This window comes from Panthera onca, chromosome B4 (genome assembly GCF_046562875.1).
Source record: "Panthera onca isolate mPanOnc1 chromosome B4, mPanOnc1 haplotype 2, whole genome shotgun sequence".
Lineage (NCBI taxonomy): Eukaryota > Metazoa > Chordata > Mammalia > Carnivora > Felidae > Panthera > Panthera onca.
This window is the reverse complement of record NC_138345.1, coordinates 44,278,403-44,298,127: the sequence shown is the minus strand read 5'-3', so window position 1 is coordinate 44,298,127 and position 19,725 is coordinate 44,278,403. Positions and strand designations below refer to the sequence as shown.

Genomic DNA, 19,725 nt, shown 5'->3' with positions numbered 1-19,725 from the left:
GTACCCATTGTCTGTAAACACTACTTTAGCTTCATCCTAAAAGCTTTGATGTATTCTCAGTTTATTATCATCCAGTACAAGGTAATTTCTCTCATCCAGTACAAGATACTTTCCCAGATTTCATCTTTGAACTGTACATGTTTCAGAAGTCTTTCACTTTCCACATGTTAGGAAATTTCCCAGATTTGTTTCCATTGTTTCTTCTCATTTGTTTCCTTGTCTTCAGAGGAAATACTTTGAATATTTCCATGCTTCCGTCCTTAAACTTTTTGATCCCTATGGATGACCTAGAACACTTTCTATATATGTCAGTTATGTGAAGCTGGTTCCACTATTTTGACAGTCTTCCATAGTCTTCCTGCTTTTGTGACAAGCTGATCTTACTTACTGAAGGAAGAGATTTCAGTCTTCATCTATACTCATTGAATTGTTTATTTACCCTTCTAATTCTGTCAGTTTCTATTTCCTGTGTTTAAGGGTTCTGTTCTTAGGTAAATAATGTATGTTTATAATTGTTTGATCTTCCTCTTTTATTGACAGCCTTAACATTTGGAAATGTTTCTTGTACTTTCTATTACTATTTCTTGTTTTAACAGCTGCTTTGATATTAGAACAGCCATTTCTGCTCACATCTTTGCTTACTGTTAGTAGGGTCTACTTTTTGTTATCCCTTTATTTTCACCTATTTGTGTCTTTGAATCTACAGTGTGTCTGTTACAGACAGCGTATAGGTGGGTATTAGTCTTTTATACAGGATGACACTTTCTATCTTATAATTGGAGTATTTATTTAATTCACATGAGTATAATTACTGGGATATTTGAATTTGGGTATCCCATTTGCTCTTTATTCTATACTTATGTCTTATTTGCCTCTTCCACATTACCTCCCATCTTTTGTATTAAACACATGCTACATTAGTGTTGCATTTTACTTCCTCTATTGTTGTCTTTAGTACATTCTTAAGTTATTTCCGTAGCAATCGTTGTAGGTATTACAAATCTATCTTTTGTTTGTTTTTATGGAGATGGTATTGGCATCTCACATTGCATACATTTAATGTTGACAATATGTTCATTTGATAAATTTATGTTTTGCCATGTGATTACTATGGCCATGTTAGATAACACCTTTTCATGTCACATATTTATCATTTTTTGTATGTGTTGAGAGAAGCTAAGAATTCGTCTTAGCAACTTTGAAGTTTATAATACAACAATGATGTCTGAAATCACTATGTTATACATTACACCTCGAAAAATTATCTACTAGCTGTAAATAAGTATTCTTTTTTTTTTTAATTTCAATGTTTATTTTTTGAGAAAGGGGGAGAGAGACAGACATGATCGGTGGAGGAGCAGAGAGAGAGGGAGACACAGGACCTGAAGCAGGCTCTAGGCTCTAAGCTGTCAGCAGGGAACCTGACGTGGGGCTCAAACTCAGAAACCATGAGATCATGACCTGAACTGAAGTCGGACGCTTAACCGACTAAACCACCCAGGAATCCCATAAATTTGTGGTCTTAAACATCTTCACAAACCCCCAACCCACAGTCCCTGATAAACACATTCTAATCTTTGTTTTTACCAGTTCAGTCTATTAGATTTCATGCGAAAGACAATGCAATATTTATCTATTTCTGTGTGATTTTCGTCCCTTATCATAATGCCTTCAAGGTCCATCCATTTGTTATAAATGGCAAGATTTCTTTCTTTCTCCTGGTTAAATAATATTTCAGTGTGAGTATATGTGTGTGTCTGTGTGTTTGTATGTGTATATATATATCACACTTTCTACAACTTATGCTGGTTGCCAGATACTCAGGCTCCTTCCATTTCTTGGCTATTGCACATAATGTTGCAATGAGCATGGGTGTGTAGCTATACCTTTGAGATGCTGATCACTTACTTTGTTTATTTTGAAAAAAAATTTAATGTTCATTATTTTTGAGGTCGGGAGGGGTAGAGAGAGAGGGAGACACAGAATCTACAGGAAGCTATAGGCTCTGAGCTTTCAGCACGGAGCCTGATGTAGGGCTCATTCATATGAACAAGGAGATCATGACCTGAGCTGAAGATGAACACTCAACCGAAAGAGCCACCCAGGTGCCCCATTGATCACTCTCTGAAACACATATGTAAGAGTGACATGCTATTTTCCATTGTGGCAGGCCAATTTACATTTCCTCCAAAGGACTAGAGGAATTGCAATCGCAAAGGATTGCATTTCCATGATTCTTGATATTGAACACCTTTCATGTACTTATTGGCCATTTGTATGTCTTCAGAAAAATGTATACTGAGGCACTTAGCCCATTTTTTACATTGGATTTCTCTCTTTGTTTTTATTCTGTTGTATGACTTCTTTATATATATTGGATATTAGTCCCTTATCTGATATTGCTTTACAGATATTTTCTTCTCTTCTCTCCATGATCTCTCAACTATTTGATTCTTTCCTTTGCTGGGCAAAAGGTCTCTAGTTTAATGCAGTCCCTCTTTTCTTTTTTAGTTTCTTTTGCAGTGATTTTTATATCTTATCCCTGAAGTCATTGCCTACACCAAAGTGAAGGGTCTTTTTCCTTTGGTCTATATCAGTGATTTTATATTTGTTATATATTTTAATGTCACCAATTTTTGTCTTTTTGTTTCAATTTAATGAATTCCAATTAGCATTTCTGTAGGGCATGTCTAATGTCTTCTGACACATGGCTTTAACAACCACCACTGGAGTCATGCTGCTGCTTTACCCAGACTGCCATCTGTGGCAAGAGTTGAAGCTTTGATGCACCATCTTCTCGGATGCCGGGAAAGTCTATCTCTTCTTCATTTCTGAATGACAGCTTTGCTGAGTAAGGGATTCTTGGTTGATTTTTTTTCCCTTTGACCACTTTCAGAATGTCATCCCATTGTCTCCTGCTTTCTACAGGAAGAAGATCTTGTGAGATGATCCTTTTTGGGGTCTGGTATGGCAAGCTGACCTCAGAGCCTTCATAGCAGTATTGGATCTGTTGCCCAAGATCAGGCACAGATGGAACTACCAAAGCAACCGGCTTTTGGTGCATAGGTTCATTTGCTGTGGCTGTGGCACTGGGATCTTGGTTGGAGACATGTGTAGATATTCCATGCAAACTGTATCTGTGTCTCAGTGGCTCACCATTGCAACTCTGGCTAGCAGAAGATTGTAGAAAGTACAGAGGCCCTGGATGACAAAATTCATTGGTGACTGGGGCCATGGGCAGTGTGTGGTAGTAGCATATGCTGGGGATGGGGAGTCCAAGTTTCCACTCTGTCCCAAGTGGCAGTTCCAAGATAGCAGCAGCATGATCCAGTGGTGGCTCGTGAAAGCCATGTGTCAGGACCCAGGGATCTGGACACAGACCTCTAGATTCTTGGTCTCTAATGACAACTAAGGTTTTAGTGTGGAAGCTGAAAGTGTGTCTGGGAATGTAGCGGTATAGCAGCAGCAATGGGGATTCAGAGCCCTACAGTTGGACCGGAGAGAAGAGACTCAAGGCAGTGGTGACTTGGCCTACCAATGAAGGGTCAGAGCCTTGAGCTACCATAGGTGGAGAAAAGTCTTCAGGTGTTAGCCATGGCAGTTCAGAGTCTAAACCTGGGAGGTTTTGGGTTTCCAAATAGCAAGAGCACCCTTGGCAATGAAGACACAGGGTATTAAATGGAACATGGTGAGTGGGGCTCAAGGAAGCAAATATCTGCACCCGTAGTGGCAGTTAAGGCACACCTTAGGATCTGGGGTCAGGTCTCAGGAAACTGCCCCAGTAATGTGACACAATGCCCTAACCTGGGACCAAGAGTGGGCAAAATCAGACGTAGTTCTAGTCTTGTATACACGACGTGCTATGGCCACCAATCCCTAAGAGCAGAATTGGAGCCCTTGAAGGCAAGTCTCATCATAGCAACACCTCCAGCCTCTGGGAGGCGGTGTAGAGGGCACACTCTGGGCTGTTCCAACAACTGGGATTAGAACTGATGGGCCCCTTCTGTTGCAAAAGCCGCAGACATCCCCATAGTTGAAGCTTAGTGGGTTCTCCTGCTCCCCTTCTTTCCATGAGGTGACTCTCCATGAGGGGATTCCTCCAGGTGCCAAGTGGCTCTCAGCTGCAGGGTTGGTCATGCAGGCCAAATGCTTCCTTTTCTTTCCATGGGACCATCCTGGATTTTTGATCGGCACCAGATTTTTGGTGTTTCTTTCTTGTCTAGAGCTTTCCCTGAGCCGTTTTTAGTTTGAAGGTGTTTAGTTACTGTTCTGACTGATTTTGTGGGCAGATGAGCATTATGACCTCCTAGTCTCCATCTTGCTCATGGCACTCTTTACACGTATACAAGTAACTGATTGTCATCTACGCCCCATGAATCCTGACTACTTTCCACTAAAGTATATTAAATTAGCACTAACAAGCTCCTTTCCACCACCTATTATAGGTATGCCTCAACTTTCCAAAAATTTGGATTATCTCACTTTGCTTCTCTGAAAGCCCTACACCAATACCAGTTTTTGCTGAACAACAGAAATCTGAAGGAGATTTTTGTGTTTAGGACAAAAGGCGAAAAGTGAAAATTGTGTTCAGGGCTAGTTTTACTGTTTAGTGTCAGCTCACACCCCAAGCAGCAAGATTCGTCCTGTCAAGTTCATTTCTCAGAAACTATATACTCTGTGTATCAGTATCAAGCATAGGTTTGAACTGTATTTTTGAGTGTCTGTGCTTCATCTCAATTTATCTTTTGTATCCACTCACAAGGCGTGTCTTGAGGTGTCAGAGAGTCTAAGGAGGTTATATGTGTTATGGGTTTTGGGGGGGTGGTTGCTTTTTATATCAGGAAATGCTCAATCATTTTTCCATGTAAATCAATGTTGTTTGCTTTTTCACTTTACACCATTTCAGCTTCGGAATGTTTTCATAGGAACAATCTGCTTTCAGAGAGAACGGGAAATCTGTTCTTCTACCCACGTTGTAATGAGACCAGCTAGCACTGGTTACTGAACACCGTTATTCATCAACGTACCTTCTCTGCTTTCATGATTTCACATTAGAGACCTGAAATGAGGCATTCGTGGTGACTGCAACACAAATATTAGTAACTGCTAAAATATATAAGGCATATGGTATACATCCGACAATACAGTGTTATAATAATGGCCTTGATAATCTTCTTTCTCAACATAATTCAGAGAGAAAAATACACAGGTTTTGAAATTTACTGACACATCTATCGTTTCTGCTGATCTCTATTCCTCCTCGTGGGTATGCATTACCATCTACATCAGTTACTACTAGCTTGAAGATCATTTCTGAAAGGCAGGTGTACTAAGAAAAATTGTTAAGTTTTGTGTTTGATGTGGGGTCTTTATGCATCTTTTCTTTCTGAAAGACAGCTTTGCTGAATTATAATTCTCGTTTGACAGGTCTTTTTGCTTTGTTTTCTTTTGTTTTGGGTTTTTATGTGTGTGTGCGGGGAGTTGGGTTTTTTTTTGTTGTTGTTGTTTTGTTTTTTTTAAGTATTTTCCTGGTGAAACTTATCTATTAATCATATTGTTATTTTCCTAAATATACTGAGTTGTTTTTCTCTTTCTCTTGCTATGATCACCTATTTTTGTTGGTTTGCCTTTCACTTTATTCTTAAGCTGTTGCAAACAAAACAAAACACAACAAAACAACATTTACCACATTAGCCATGTTAAAAAAATAGAGTACTTTGTTAGAGAAGTTTTAGTCTTATAGCAAAACTCAGACATAGCACAGAGGTTTTCTGCATTCCCCTACTGTCTGTGTCAATGCAGAAGCAGTTCGTAGACTCCTCATTTTCAAAATCCCTCCGTGGGTGGTTCACTTGCTACAACTGATAAACCTGTACTGACACCTCTTTATCACCCAAAGTCCATAGTTGACTTTCAGGTACTCTTGATGTTGTGCATTTTAAAAGTTTGCAAAAATATATAAGGACACGTGTGGAGTTATACACAATAGTTTCCTGTCCTTCAAAATGCTCTGTGCTCCACTTATCCATCCTTCTTTCTCCCTAAACCCTGTCAACCACTGATCTCTTTACTGTATCCATAATTTTGTTTTTTTCCAGATGGTCATATAGTGGGAATCATACAGTCTCACATCTTACATTGCATTTCACTAGATCATGCATCTTAACCAACGTAAGCACACATGTTAGGAGTGTTAACTATCACATTGTTGCCCAAAAGATATCTAGAAATTTCACCTTGTAAAACTGGAACTGAACTCACTGAACAATAATTCCCCTTCTCCTCTTTCCCCTCAACCCTGAGCAATCACTCTTCTACTTGCTCTGTCTATCACTTTTACTACTTTGGATACTTCATATAAGTGGAAGCATACAGTTTTATTTTTTACTTCGTATGTATGACTGGCTTATTTCACTTAGCGTAATGTCCTGGAGTTTCATCCATATTGTAGTAGGTGGTAGGATTTCCTTCATTTTACAGCTGAATAATACTACAGTGTTATGTATATATGTATACTACGCTTTCTTTCTCCATTCATCCCTTAGTGGACATTTGGGTGGCTTCTACCCCATGGCTCTAATGAATAATGCTGCAGTGAGCATGGGTGTATATATATCTTTGAGATCTTGCTTTCAATTCTTTTAGATAGTTTCCTGCATGTGGGATTGCTGATTCATGTGGTAATTGTATTTTTAATTTCTTGAAGAAGCTCCATACACGTCTTCATAAGGGCTGACCAATTTACATTCTCAACAACCGTGTGTGTCTCCTCCTTTTCGACCTCCTCACTGACACACTTTTAAGAAATGTTTATTTATTTATTTTGAGAGAGAGATAGAGAGAGAGAGAGCAAGCAGGGGAGGTGCCGAAGGAGGGAGACAGAGAGCATCTGAAAGCAGATCCACGCCATCAACAAAAGCCCGATGCAGGGCTAAACCCACAAACTGTGAGATCATGACCTCAACCAAAACCAAGATTCGGACTTTACCAACTGAGCCACCCAGGTGCCCCGACACATTTGTGTGTGTGTGTGTGTGTGTGTATGTGTGTGTGTGTGTGTTGCATCCATCATAATGAGTATAAGGTGATAACTCATCGTGAATTTGATTTGCATTTCTCTGCTCATTAGCGATATTGAGCATCTTTTCATATGATTTTTCACCATTGGTATATATTCTTTAGAACTTTGTGTATTTCATTTCTTTGCCCATTTTTTCATTGTCTCTTTTGGTGTTTGCTGTAGTCATTACCGACTTGTAGATTCCTTATGTATTTTTGATATGATTCCCTTATTTGATATATGATTTACAAGTGTTTTTTTTTCCACTCTGTATTTTCATTGCTGATCATGCCGTTTAATGCACAGAAATGTTTCAGGTTGATATTGCCCACTTATCTACAATGGACTTTTCCTCTGTGATCTGTGGTTTTGGTGGCATAGCCAAGAAATCATTGCCAAATACAATGCTGTTTAATATCCCCCCTTCTTTCTTTGAGGAACTTTATAGTTTTATATCTTACATTTATGTCTTTAGTTCATTTGGAGTTAATTTTAGTATACAGTGTAAATGTAAACATCCAACTTCATTCTTCTGCATATGGGTAGTCAGTTTCCAAACACCCTTTGTAAAAGATCCATTGTTTCCCTATTGAATCGTTCTGGCATCCTTATCAAACCTGATTAGACTGATTATACCTGCGTTTGTGTCTGGATATTTTTAAGGGATTGTTTCCATGGGGCGTTTAGGGTATGTGTCTTTCTTTTCCTTCATCTTGCTGCTTGTATCCCGTTCCAGTCGAACCTAGTGTACAGGGCAGGGGTATGGATTCTGTGGTAGATAATGTGGCATAAGGCTGATGGAGGTGAAGACGTGTCACCCATTCCTGATTTTCACACTGACTTAAGTCACTTCACAATCCACTCTGTTCCCACAAGACTGTTTCTTGGTCTGTATTTGCCAGTGTTCTTTGGTCATTTCATTATGATGTCATGAGATGTGGATTTGTATGTGCTCATTCTCTTTTTTTTTTTTTTTTAATTTTTTTTTTTTTTTTTTTTTTTGGGACAGAGAGAGACAGAGCATGAACGAGACAGAGCATGAACGGGGGAGGGGCAGAGAGAGAGGGAGACACAGAATCGGAAACAGGCTCCAGGCTCCGAGCCATCAGCCCAGAGCCCGACGCGGGGCTCGAACTCACGGACCGCGAGATCGCGACCTGGCTGAAGTCGGACGCTTAACCGACTGCGCCACCCAGGCGCCCCCGTGCTCATTCTCTTAGCAGTTGCTACCTCTCTGGTGTCTATAAATATTTTAAATGATATTAGTAAGGTGTTCATTCGTCTTGCCTTAAGATTATGTCCTGTTTTTTCTTTTCTGCCTCTGTTCTTCTCATATTCTACTTAGGCCAAAACTGGCTTTCCTGGCACTGTTTTGAAAGTCTCTGAATTCTGTAAATTTTTCTCTTTTTTCTGTCTCATCCTAAGATACAAATAAATTTGGTTACTCCTCCAATTTCATCAGTTCTTTTCTATCGCATCCCAGATTTTCTGTAGAGAAAATTTTGTGAATTTTCCATTTCAGGTATATATTTGTTCACTCAGATTCTCTGTGATTTCTTCATATACTTTTATTTCTCTATTGATATTTCCTACTTGCTAAATTGCTGCCATCACATGCTCCTGTAATTATTTCAACTAAGTTTTCAGTATAGTTTACATATCATTATAAGTAGGACTTTCCAATGTTTTTTTCTAATATGTGCAACAATTACCCCATCAGAAGTTTCTATTGACATATGCTTTCCCTTCATTGGAAGACATTATCCAATTTCTCTCACATTTTTTAACTTTCTATTTAGACACTTTTTAAAAATAGTTTAGTAAATATGCATTCTGTTTCATTTTTCCTAGATTTACTATGTTTTTTTTGTTGTAAAAACTTTATGGCAGCATCTTCTCCACTGAAGTCTGTTTGCTGATAGTTTTCTTCAAATTTTCATTGTTCTTATTGCTTACTGTTATGACCTTGTGACTTTGAAGCCTTCATGTTAATTACTAGTGTTTTTTTGTTTTTTTTTTTTAAGAAAGGATGTGTTCAAACACTGCAGGTCACTACGGCTTCCGCGTTCTGCAGTGTGACCTCAGTGCCTGCGTGTGAATGCGGGAGGAGACTATTCAGACCTTTACTCTCAATTCCCAAGTCTCCTTGTGCTCTTACTTTCTCCTGGGTTCCTCTTGGTCTCCTCTCCATGTGTGTCTATTTTTTCCATAAGCTAAGAGTGTTGGAGAGCTAATGTCAACTCCTCCGTTATATTCTCACTTCCAGTGTCTTTCCATTATATTTATGGGGTTCACAGTGCTTGAAACAAACACTGCAAACTCCGACCAGGACAAGTATGGGTTTTCTTCATCATTTCCGAGCGAAATCAGCACATGGAGCTGAAACATGGATGTGAGCCCGTCCCCATCCCCAGTGCTGATCAGGTCTCCCCCTGTGGTGCCAGCACCCTTGCTCTTTGCAGTTTCTCCCAGTTGTAACAGCTTCAGTCTTCTTATCACTGAGCCAGGGGTGGGCAGGTGGGGAGACACGAGAGCATCCTAGGCAAGAAGATGACAAATGTGCTTCTGACTTGAATCTCCAGGATTTTTTCTAATGTACATATTTCATAAGTTATTAATCTGTGATCCATTTAGTAAACTCTGAAATTGTTTTCACGGTCAGTTTGTCCTCTTCACTTAGTCCTACTAAGATAATTTTATACTTTCGTGTCTACTGTGTAACATTATATAATTATAATGAATTGAATTATAATGAATTGAAATTATATATTTCAAATTATAATTTGAAAGTGTGTACAAAGGAAGAAAGGATGAACTTTTTGTGTTATTACAGAATTCAAATGAGTATAAGAGCTTGTATTTGACTCCCAATAAATTTTATTTTCTCATAGTTTTTGTTGAATTTACTCTCTATTACTACATGGATTAGAGGCTCCCAGAGAAGCCATCATAGTTCATCTGTGCAGCCAAAAGCCTTAACATTTTCTCCCGAAGTGTAAGTCCCATGACAACTTTTTATTTTATGCCTCACAAGAATTGTTCTTAGAAACAAAAACAACAATGTATGAACAATCGGATAAACACAGTAGTTGAAGGTTTTCCAGAGAAAAATGGTATGGGAAATCTTGAGATGGAGATATATAAGTATGAGACAAAATGGATGGTTAATTCATCAAAATACTGTGGTACATTGTAAGAGATATAAGTAAACTTATGGGAAGATTAATGAGATTTAATTCTCTGTATTTCAGGTTGTCAGTATCTTCAGAGATCCACAAGAATTGTCCATATATCAATTTTCGTACAAAAAAAATTTATTTTGCACCGTGCTCATTTAGAAGACGATATGTTTGTAAGCACCAGGCATTGTAGTTACCTCATTTTGGTAGAATGCAGTTTCACCATTGATAAGGAATCCATCACTCATTACTTCAACAGCCATACAATTGTTTTCGTTGCACATTTTGAAGATAATGTTTTTTAGTGTAATTTTCGATTCACAACAACTAAGAGGAACTTCCAGAGAACCCTCTATTGCCCCTGTCTGCACACGTGCATGGGGTCTTCCATTATCACCATCATTCACTAAAACGTTTCATTTTTTATCAAGGATGAATCCGTATCAATGCATATATATCACCCAAAGTCCAACGTGTACCTGAGGCTTCATTCTTTGTGGTATAGAACTGTTTCTCAAATTTAATTATATTAATGTAAAAAATATATACTGAGGTATATATTATTTGTTTCTTAAGCTTTTGCTATTTAGTAACATTAATTATATGTATATGTCTGTATATATATATATATATATATATATATATATATATATTACAAATCATGATATTATCATGAGCTATCACATTCCCACTCACATTACATTGTGAAAACAAGTGATCACATCCTTACATTATATTGTGAAAACAAGTCACATGGGCCAACTTCTCATGGTTGTCTGTCGAGTATACTCTTTTCAACGTTGTCAGAGGGAAGAAATGTAGATTCACTGAAAATAACCTAATCTACCACTATAGCCATAGGAATGTTTTTTTATTATATTGCTTAATTTAGATAAGTTTGTAAAAGAAAATATGGATAGTTTCTAAAAGGTATGTTTGCAAAAGTAAATGATTGGGAAATGGATTAAAAATTTAGTACTTTCTTAACTTCCCAACTGGGTCTTTTTCTTCTGTGCTGAAAATCCTCATAAAGCAGTTTTCTATAGTGACAGACATAATGGTATAGGAGTTTCACCACGGTCCTTGATCAACTGACAAATAAGGTATAAGCATAAAGGTGTAAAGTAAGGACATTGGCAGTGAACGCGGTCACTTCATGAAATTTCTAAGTGCACACTTGTAGTCCTGGGGCTCAGTTTTGTAACTGCTCTGGCTCAGTTTCCTCTGCTAGAAATTATGGAAGAGATAGTATCTTATTCATAGTTACTTGAAGAGTATTTGAACAGTACCTCTTGGCCCATGAGCGTTCACTAGATCTGAGTCGTTTTGGCTTAAGATCTTGATGCTTTTGTGCCATCACCTGTGACATGATGACCTTAATTGTAACAACTTATGTAGGAATAAATAAAAATAAACAATATGATGCCTATAGATCCTTGAAGTAAAGCCTAAGTCCATTCAGTTCTTCCTGTCTGTGATCTCTTCGTACTGTGCTTTTCCCAATGTTCAATAAAGGCCATTTTCCAATAAAACTGATGCTCTGTCTTCTTCCTTCCCCCCAGTGAAATAGCAGGATATCAGAAATGTAATCTGACAACCATTTTGACCATATACACCACAGAAATCTGCATCAAAAAACGTGAGAAATTCAAGACACATCATGTATGGACAGTAGAGTAATTTCTTCCATATCATATGTGTGTTTCATATTTTGAAATCAAGTCGCAATTACTGTTCTTTCCCTTATCGGCCAAGAACCCCAGTCTCCTCACAGAGTCTGTTATTTGGACATATTTAAAGACTGTCTCTTTTGGATTTGAAGAATTTGAAAGGGATTTTCAAGCTGTGACACGATAGCCTGTTTGATTAGTAGATTTGGGGATCCTACAGGGTCCAAGGTGAAGAAGGGATTGAAATGTCCTTTCCCTTCCAATGTTGGAGTATCCCATCCACACCTATGCATCTGTTACCATAAAGAATGGAGAAAAATAAGGGATGCTGCTAAATACATTCTGATGTAGAACCCCTCCCAGTTTTCTCCCAAAGCATTTTTTAGATTTCTACATACATGCCTAAAACAGTGCAAAAATTATTACTTATACCCATAAGAAGCCATGGAAATTATTTATGAGCTTGGGTTAGGGGGATCCACCAACACCACTGGAGATATATAAATATGGAACATTATTAGGGAGATGATCATTAAGAATAAATTGAGAATAGAAAGAATCACACAGAAGTCAGGGATATCAAGATCAAATTAGTAATTTTCTCTGTGTCTACCTTGTGAGATTATGCATAGGTATTGTACATATTGGGCTCATTACTTTGGCTCCCATAATGCAGAAAGGACTGAGCTGTGTATCCAGATTCTCTTGTCCCAAATTTACTAATATTAAAATTTTGTGTTCTGGTAATTAATGGGTGTAAATTTGGAGATAAATCTTTAGGGGCACCTGGGTGGCTCAGTCGGTTTAGTGTCTGACTCCTGCTTTTGGCTCAGTTCATTATCTCCTGGTTCATGACACTGAGCCTCACATCACATCAGGCTCCGCACTGACAGCATGGAGCCTGCTTGGGATTCTGTCTCTCCCTCTCTCTGCCTCTCCCTCTTTTCTCTCTCTCCCCCTCTCGCCCTCAAAATAAATGAAGTTATTTTAAAAAGAGTCCTTGAAAACTAATTCACCTTGCCATCATATTCCAGAGATATTTTCGTATCTAGTTCATCTGTCGTACCTAGGTCACTTGGTTTGCCATTATTAGAAATAGTTAGATACCTGATATCATAAAAAGTAAACTCTAATTACTCATATTATTTTGAGTCATTTTGCATGTGGTGTTTTTTATACTGCTAGGCATAGATTTCATTAAAGTTAAACACCAAAAATGGGAACCCATGTTTAAACGTGTAACAAAGGACAATATAAATTGTTTACTTTAAAACTTAAATGTGTATAAGTACAGGAATAATAGATGTAAGTACCTCCGACTTCAGAAGACATTAGTGAATTTTACATGATTTGGCATCATTGATGAATGCTTTGGATTAATCCTACCTATATATAGAAAGAAGCAGTCAAACAAAACGAGGAGATAGAGAAATATGTTCCAAATGAAAAAAAAAAAAAGATAAAATCCCAGAAAAAGATGGACATAACACGGAGATAAGCCTGATATTCAGTTCAAAGTAATGATCATCCACATGCTCACCAAACCCGAGAAGGGTAGATGAACACAGTGAGAACTTCAACAAAGAAATGGAAAATTTAACCAAAGAAACAATCAGACCTGAAGAGTACAATGATGGAAATTAAAGACTACATTAGAATGAATCAATAAGAGATTAGGTGATGCAGAAGGATCATCTACCTGGAGGACAATGTAGTAGAAATCATGCAAGCGGAACAACAGCAAGAAAACATTAGTTTTATTTTATTTTAATGTTATTTATTTTTATCTTGGGGAGAGAGAGAGAGCATTTGAAAAGGGAGAGGGACAGGAGAGATTGAGAAAGAGGATCTCAAGCTGGTTCCACACTCAGTGCAGAGCCGGACATGGGGCTCCTACCCTTGATCCTGGGATCATGACCTGAGGTGAAATCACGAGTTAGAGTCTCAACTGACTGAGCTACCCAGGTGTCTGAATTCTAAAAAATTTTTCAAGGGAGTTGACACCTCTGCATCTTAAATTAATCTCAAAACTGAAGACAATGGAAAGTTTCCAAATTCATTCCATATGGACAGCGTTACCCCGAAGCCAAAACCAAACAAGGAAATCAAACACACCCAGACACACACACACACACACACACACACACCCCACAGTATACGCCAATATCCCTGATCACATGCAACAATCCTCACTCAAGTATTAGCAAACTGAATTCCACAATACAAGGAAAGGTTCAAACACCATGATTGCATGGGTTTATTCCACTTATGCAAGGATGCTTCAAGACCTGCAAATCCATCTACCTGTCACGCCACATTAACTGACTGAAACATCAAAATCATGTGGTCGTCTCAATAGATGCACAGAAAACACTTGACAGAATTAAAAATCCATTTATGGTAAAAACTTCCCAGAGTGTGTAGAGAAGGAATTTCCCTTCATATAATAAAGTTCATATATTGCAAGCCCACAACTAACGTCATTCTCAACAGGGAAAAGCCAAAAGCTTTTCCTTTCAGATCAGGATCAAGACCAGGAAGTCCACACTTACCACTTTATTCAACACAGTACTGGAGGTCCTAGACACAGAGATCTGAAAAGAAAAATCAATCAAAGACATCCATGCTGGTAAAGAAATAGCAAAACAGTCACTATTGGCAGATGACTTAATTTTCTAGAAAAAAAAAATGAGACACTACACCAAAGTAACCTATTAGAATTAATAGGTGAAATCAGTCAAGTTGCAGGAAACAAAATTAATATATAGAAATCTTTTGGACTTTATACAGTAGTAATAATCTGTGAGAAAGAGAAATCACAACAATCCCATTTGTAATTGCAATTATAAAAATCAATTATTAAAGAATATTTTAACCAAGGAGATGAAATTCTTACACGCTTAAAATTTAAGCTAATGTTAGAAGAAATGTGAGGATGAAACAAATAAATAAATAGGAAGATATATACTGTGCTTATGGAATGGAAGATATAATATTGTGAAATTTCCCAGTTATGCAAAATGACCTATAGATTCAATGTAATCCTTAAGAAATACCAATAGCATTTTCACAGAACTAGAATAAATTACCTAAAAATTTGTACGGAACCACAAGAAACTCTGAATACCCAAAGCAATCATTAGAAAGAGGAACAAAACTGGAAGAAACATGCTCTTACATTTCAAAGTCTACTACAAAGCTTTAGCAATCCAAGCAGTATAGAACAAGAGACACATAGATCAAAGGAATGGAGTAAAAAGCCCAGGAATAAATGTGTGTCTATGTGATCAATTAAATGTGACAAGAAGGCAAGAAGGGACACAAGGGAAAAGAGAGTCTTCAGTAAATCGTGTTTGTAAAACTGGAAAAATATGTGTTAAAGAATCAAACTGGACTACTTGTTTATACCAAACCCAAAAGAAACCTAAAATGAATTAAAGCGATAGGGGTAAGGCCAGCAACAATAACTCCTAAAGAAAGCATAGGCAATAAACTCATGGAGATCGTCTCATCGGTATTCTTTTGGATCTGTTTTCATAGAGAATGGCAGCAAAATGAAAAATAAACAATATGACAAACCACAAGGCATTTCCCCAGCCAAGGAAACGGTCAATAAAAGAAAAAGGCTACCTACTGAATGGGAGATGATATTTGCAAATGATATATATCTGACAAGGGGTTAATATCCAAAATATGTGAAGAATTCCTCCATCTTAACACAAAAGGAATGCAAACACGTGATTCAAAAATGGAGCAAGGACCTGAATAGATATTTCCTGAAAGAAGATATGCAGATCGCCAACAGACCTGTAAAGGATGCTCAGTATCACTAATCATCAGGAAAACATAAATCAAAACCACAATGAGATATCACCTCCCACATGTCTGAATCCAAAAAACATGATATAACAAATATTGGTGTGCATGTGGAGAAAAGGAAATCTTATGCACTGTTGGTGACAATTTAAATTGCTGTCGTCAGAATGGGCAACAGGATGGAGGTTTCTCCAGACATTTTCCTCATTTTTGACACAGTTGATGGATCTAGAGGGTTTTATGCTAAATGAAATGAGTCAGACAGAGAAACCAAATACCATATGTTTACCTTATGATGTCAAAACAAAAAGAAACAAACAAATAAACAATAAACTCACATACAGAGAGACCAACTTTGTGATTTCTGTAGGGGAGTGGGGACGAGGGATGGCTGAAAGAAACGAAAGAAAGTAGGTGGAACAAACTTTCCGTTATAAAATAAATAATTCACAGGGATGTAAATTACAGCATGGAGAATAGAGTCCATACCATTGCATTAATTTTGTATGGTGATGGGTGATCACGATGATTTATCATGATGATCATAGCATAATGTGTATAAATGATGAATCATTATGTCTACACCTGAACTTAATGTGATGTCATATATCAGCTATACATCTGGGAAAATAAATACATGAAAATGAAAATAGTATTGTCAACCCATTTTGCCAAACACAAAACAAAACAGAACTACAGACCAAAGGAAACATGCACGTGAATATGCCAAAAATTATTACCAAATCAAATCCAACAATGAAAACAAAGGAAAAGAATTCCAGTGATGCAAAGTAGGTAATTGAGATATAAAGTTTTATTGCTTGGATGTTCATGTTATTTAATTGTGTTTTAAAAGTACTTTTAAAAGTAGGTTCTCTGCCCTACACCAATATTTTAAGTGAAATTGTTAAACACTCATTAATTTTCCCCTACAGGGTTAGACTTAGGCTTTTTGTTTGTTTGTTGATAACAAATATTCCTATTTAAATAGAGACACCTAGTTACCATTGGAGAATGAATAAGTAAATAGCATGAATAATTATTTAACATTCAAATCTCTGGAATGGTGCTATTGCTGAATATTATTCAATGTTTTTTCCCTCCCACAGGCATTTATTTTTTCCAGCAGAAACTTTAATAACCTATTTACAAATAATACAAATGGATTGTAGGTATATTAAAAATGAAGGTAGAATTTGAGAAGATCCATTCAGAAATTGATGTCTTTATGGCAGTCGCAAAAAATTGAAAATGTAGTCATTTTTCACTCTTAGTGTCAAATATAATTAAACACCTGTCGACGAGTTGCTGATTTTAGAATATTTTCAGTGAAATAGAAATGACATATCAAGGGCATAAGAAAAAGAAACACATAATATCTAGATGTAGCAAATTTGCCTAAAAGTAAAACATAAACCTCTAAGATATTTTACACAAGGCCTAAGTCCTCAGTGTTTGTCATTCAGATGGAAGTAAGTGAACAGCCTGGGTGGTTAAGTCTCTGACCCAGTATCTCGTGGAACATAAACTTTGTCAGAGGCATTTGCTGAAGGACAAACGAAATGCCACACTGCAAGCTCAAAGCCTCTACATTCTGGAGCTGTGTAAGGAGATAAAGTGTCTTCAAAATAGCCCAAGGGCAAGAATTTCCTGTTCAAATTTGAAGTGACACACTGATGAGAAATCTACTTTTTCCACTATTGCTTCACTCTCAGCTCTCACAGGGCCGGCAGGCTGTGAAGACCACAGATACTGTCTGCTTACGAGAGGAACCTGGTTCCCTCTGGACGTGCATGACTGTCTGGCCAACAGAAGGTATGTGTCACCACGGTCCTGCCTTTCTAGTAGTCACCCCAGTGAGTGGGAGATTATAAATGCTGGTGGGATGCATCTGAGGCACAGCTAATATACAATGAAACCACAGAGAACATTGGTATCTGCATTCCAACAATTCAGGGTAAGAAACAAGAATGACTATGAGATACATTAGAGATCTTACAATATTCAAATTCTTGCCTGTGGAGAAGTCATTAAGAACACATGCATATACCTATGCATAGGTTTGCAAATCAATATAATTTAAGGTGAGATCACAGAAGCATCAGGACAAAGAACACATGATTTGGATTTGTCATCAGTTGTCATCAAGAATATATTATATATATTCGACATTGGTCCAGTCTTTAAACATAAATCCCTAAAATGAATCCATTATACCCTAAAGGTGAAATGGAATTCCTGATACAGTTATTTCAATAAATGAAAGCAGTTTGATTCTTCATAAAACACAAGATGAGGTACCTTGGGCAAAAATGCTAATTTAAACTTAACTATAAACAATCCAAAGACTTTTTATAAAATTGAACAAAACTTGGCCAAGAAAGATATTCAATACTGAAAGACGCTCTTGTGTAATGAATTGTTCCATGGTCTAAATGCTATGAATGAGTAATGATAAATGGTTACTGTGTTAAAAATAATTAAAATTGGGGGTGTCAGGGTGGCTCAGTCGGTTGGGCGTCCAAAGTCTGCGGGGATCATGATCTCACAGTCTGTGAGTTCGAGCCCTACATCAGACTCCGTGCTAACAGCACGGAGCCTGGAGCCTGCTTCAGATTGTGTGTCTTACTCTCTCAAACCCTCCCACACTCACAGTCTGTCTTACTCTCTGTCTCTCTCTCTCAAAAGGAGACAAAAAAATTGTTTTAACAAAAATAATTAAAATCACTAATACATTATTGAGAACTTAGACCACTCAGATTGAGTTTAAGTGCTTTATATGCGTTATAGTGTACATATTTTAATTCCTATTTTAGATTACTAAACTACATAGTTAGACATGAAATAAATCTTTTTAATTTTTATTTTTTTTAATTTTTCATGTTTATTTATTTTTGAGAGACAGAGACACAGAATGAGCAGGAGAGGGACAGAGAGAGGGAGACACAGAATCTGAAGCATGCTCCAGACTATGAGCTGTCAGCACAGAGCCCCGCGTGGGGATTGAACCCACGAACCATGAGATCATGACCTGAGCAAAAGTTGGTCGCTCGACCAATCTCTCAGTTGACTGAGCCACCCAGGTGCCCCATGAAATAATTTCCGAAGCTGATACTTTGTACTTGGAGAGACAGGAGTAATTCCAGATTTCACTGACTGCACAGTTCCTTGGCTGACGTCTGAAATTACATTTATGTGTGTTTTAGTATAACTAAACAACTGGAGTTACCCTAACTGCCTTTGAAATCGTAGATCTTTCTAGAAGTTTGTAACAACTGTGTTCTTCCATCAATGATCTGCCCTTTTATTTATCATTTTATGGTTTCATATCTTTGCCATTAAGTCAGTTGTCACTTTCTGATGTTAAGTCCTCTTTTAAAAAATGCTTTGTTTCTTTCTGTTTTCACTCTTGTTCCTGCTTTGGATAATTTTAGTGTGTCTTGTAACATTTTGCAACATATGAAATATTTCTTCTAAAATTTAACAATTCTCAGAACTCCCCAGATGTTCAAAATAAAATATCACTTTGATAGCACTGCATTACTTTTTAGAAACACAATTTAAAACCACAAATAAAAGTCGTTTGCAACAGGAAATACCTATATGTGCTAAAAACAATATTCTCCAATCTTAGAGCACCTAATTTCTAACCAGTAATGGGTTTTAACATTGTCAAAATTGATACAACACTTTTCTTCTAATACAGCATTTTAATTAATCTGGTTATTCTAATAGTGTTGAAATATGTCTGTGGAATCTGACCTTACTTTAATGAGGACACTATTATTCATGAATTCCTTTCTTCTTCACTAATTTAGTGCTTTACATATTTTCCAATCAGTATTATTATGCTATTATTATAAATAAAAAACATTTATTCTATCATGAAACACTTATTTCAATCTCTACACAAGTTAGTACCAGACTTTATATTGTTCAACTGCAAATGAGTAGCATCCCTCACCCTGCACCCCACGCGGTGTCACTGGACTAGCAATGT

General features: G+C 37.2%; 1 protein-coding gene across 1 annotated transcript in view; it reads left to right on the top strand.

The window, feature by feature from the left end:
• LOC145715632 (NKG2-A/NKG2-B type II integral membrane protein-like) overlaps positions 1-10,799 on the top strand; it is a 28,387-nt gene extending 17,588 nt beyond the window's left edge. Inside the window, exons 8-9 of the mRNA XM_081796292.1 lie at positions 9,952-10,055; positions 10,312-10,799. Coding sequence (XP_081652418.1) covers positions 9,952-10,055; positions 10,312-10,432 — 225 coding nt within the window. The 3' untranslated portion in view covers positions 10,433-10,799. The remainder of the gene's footprint in view (positions 1-9,951; positions 10,056-10,311) is intronic.
• Positions 10,800-19,725: the final 8,926 nt, after the last annotated feature.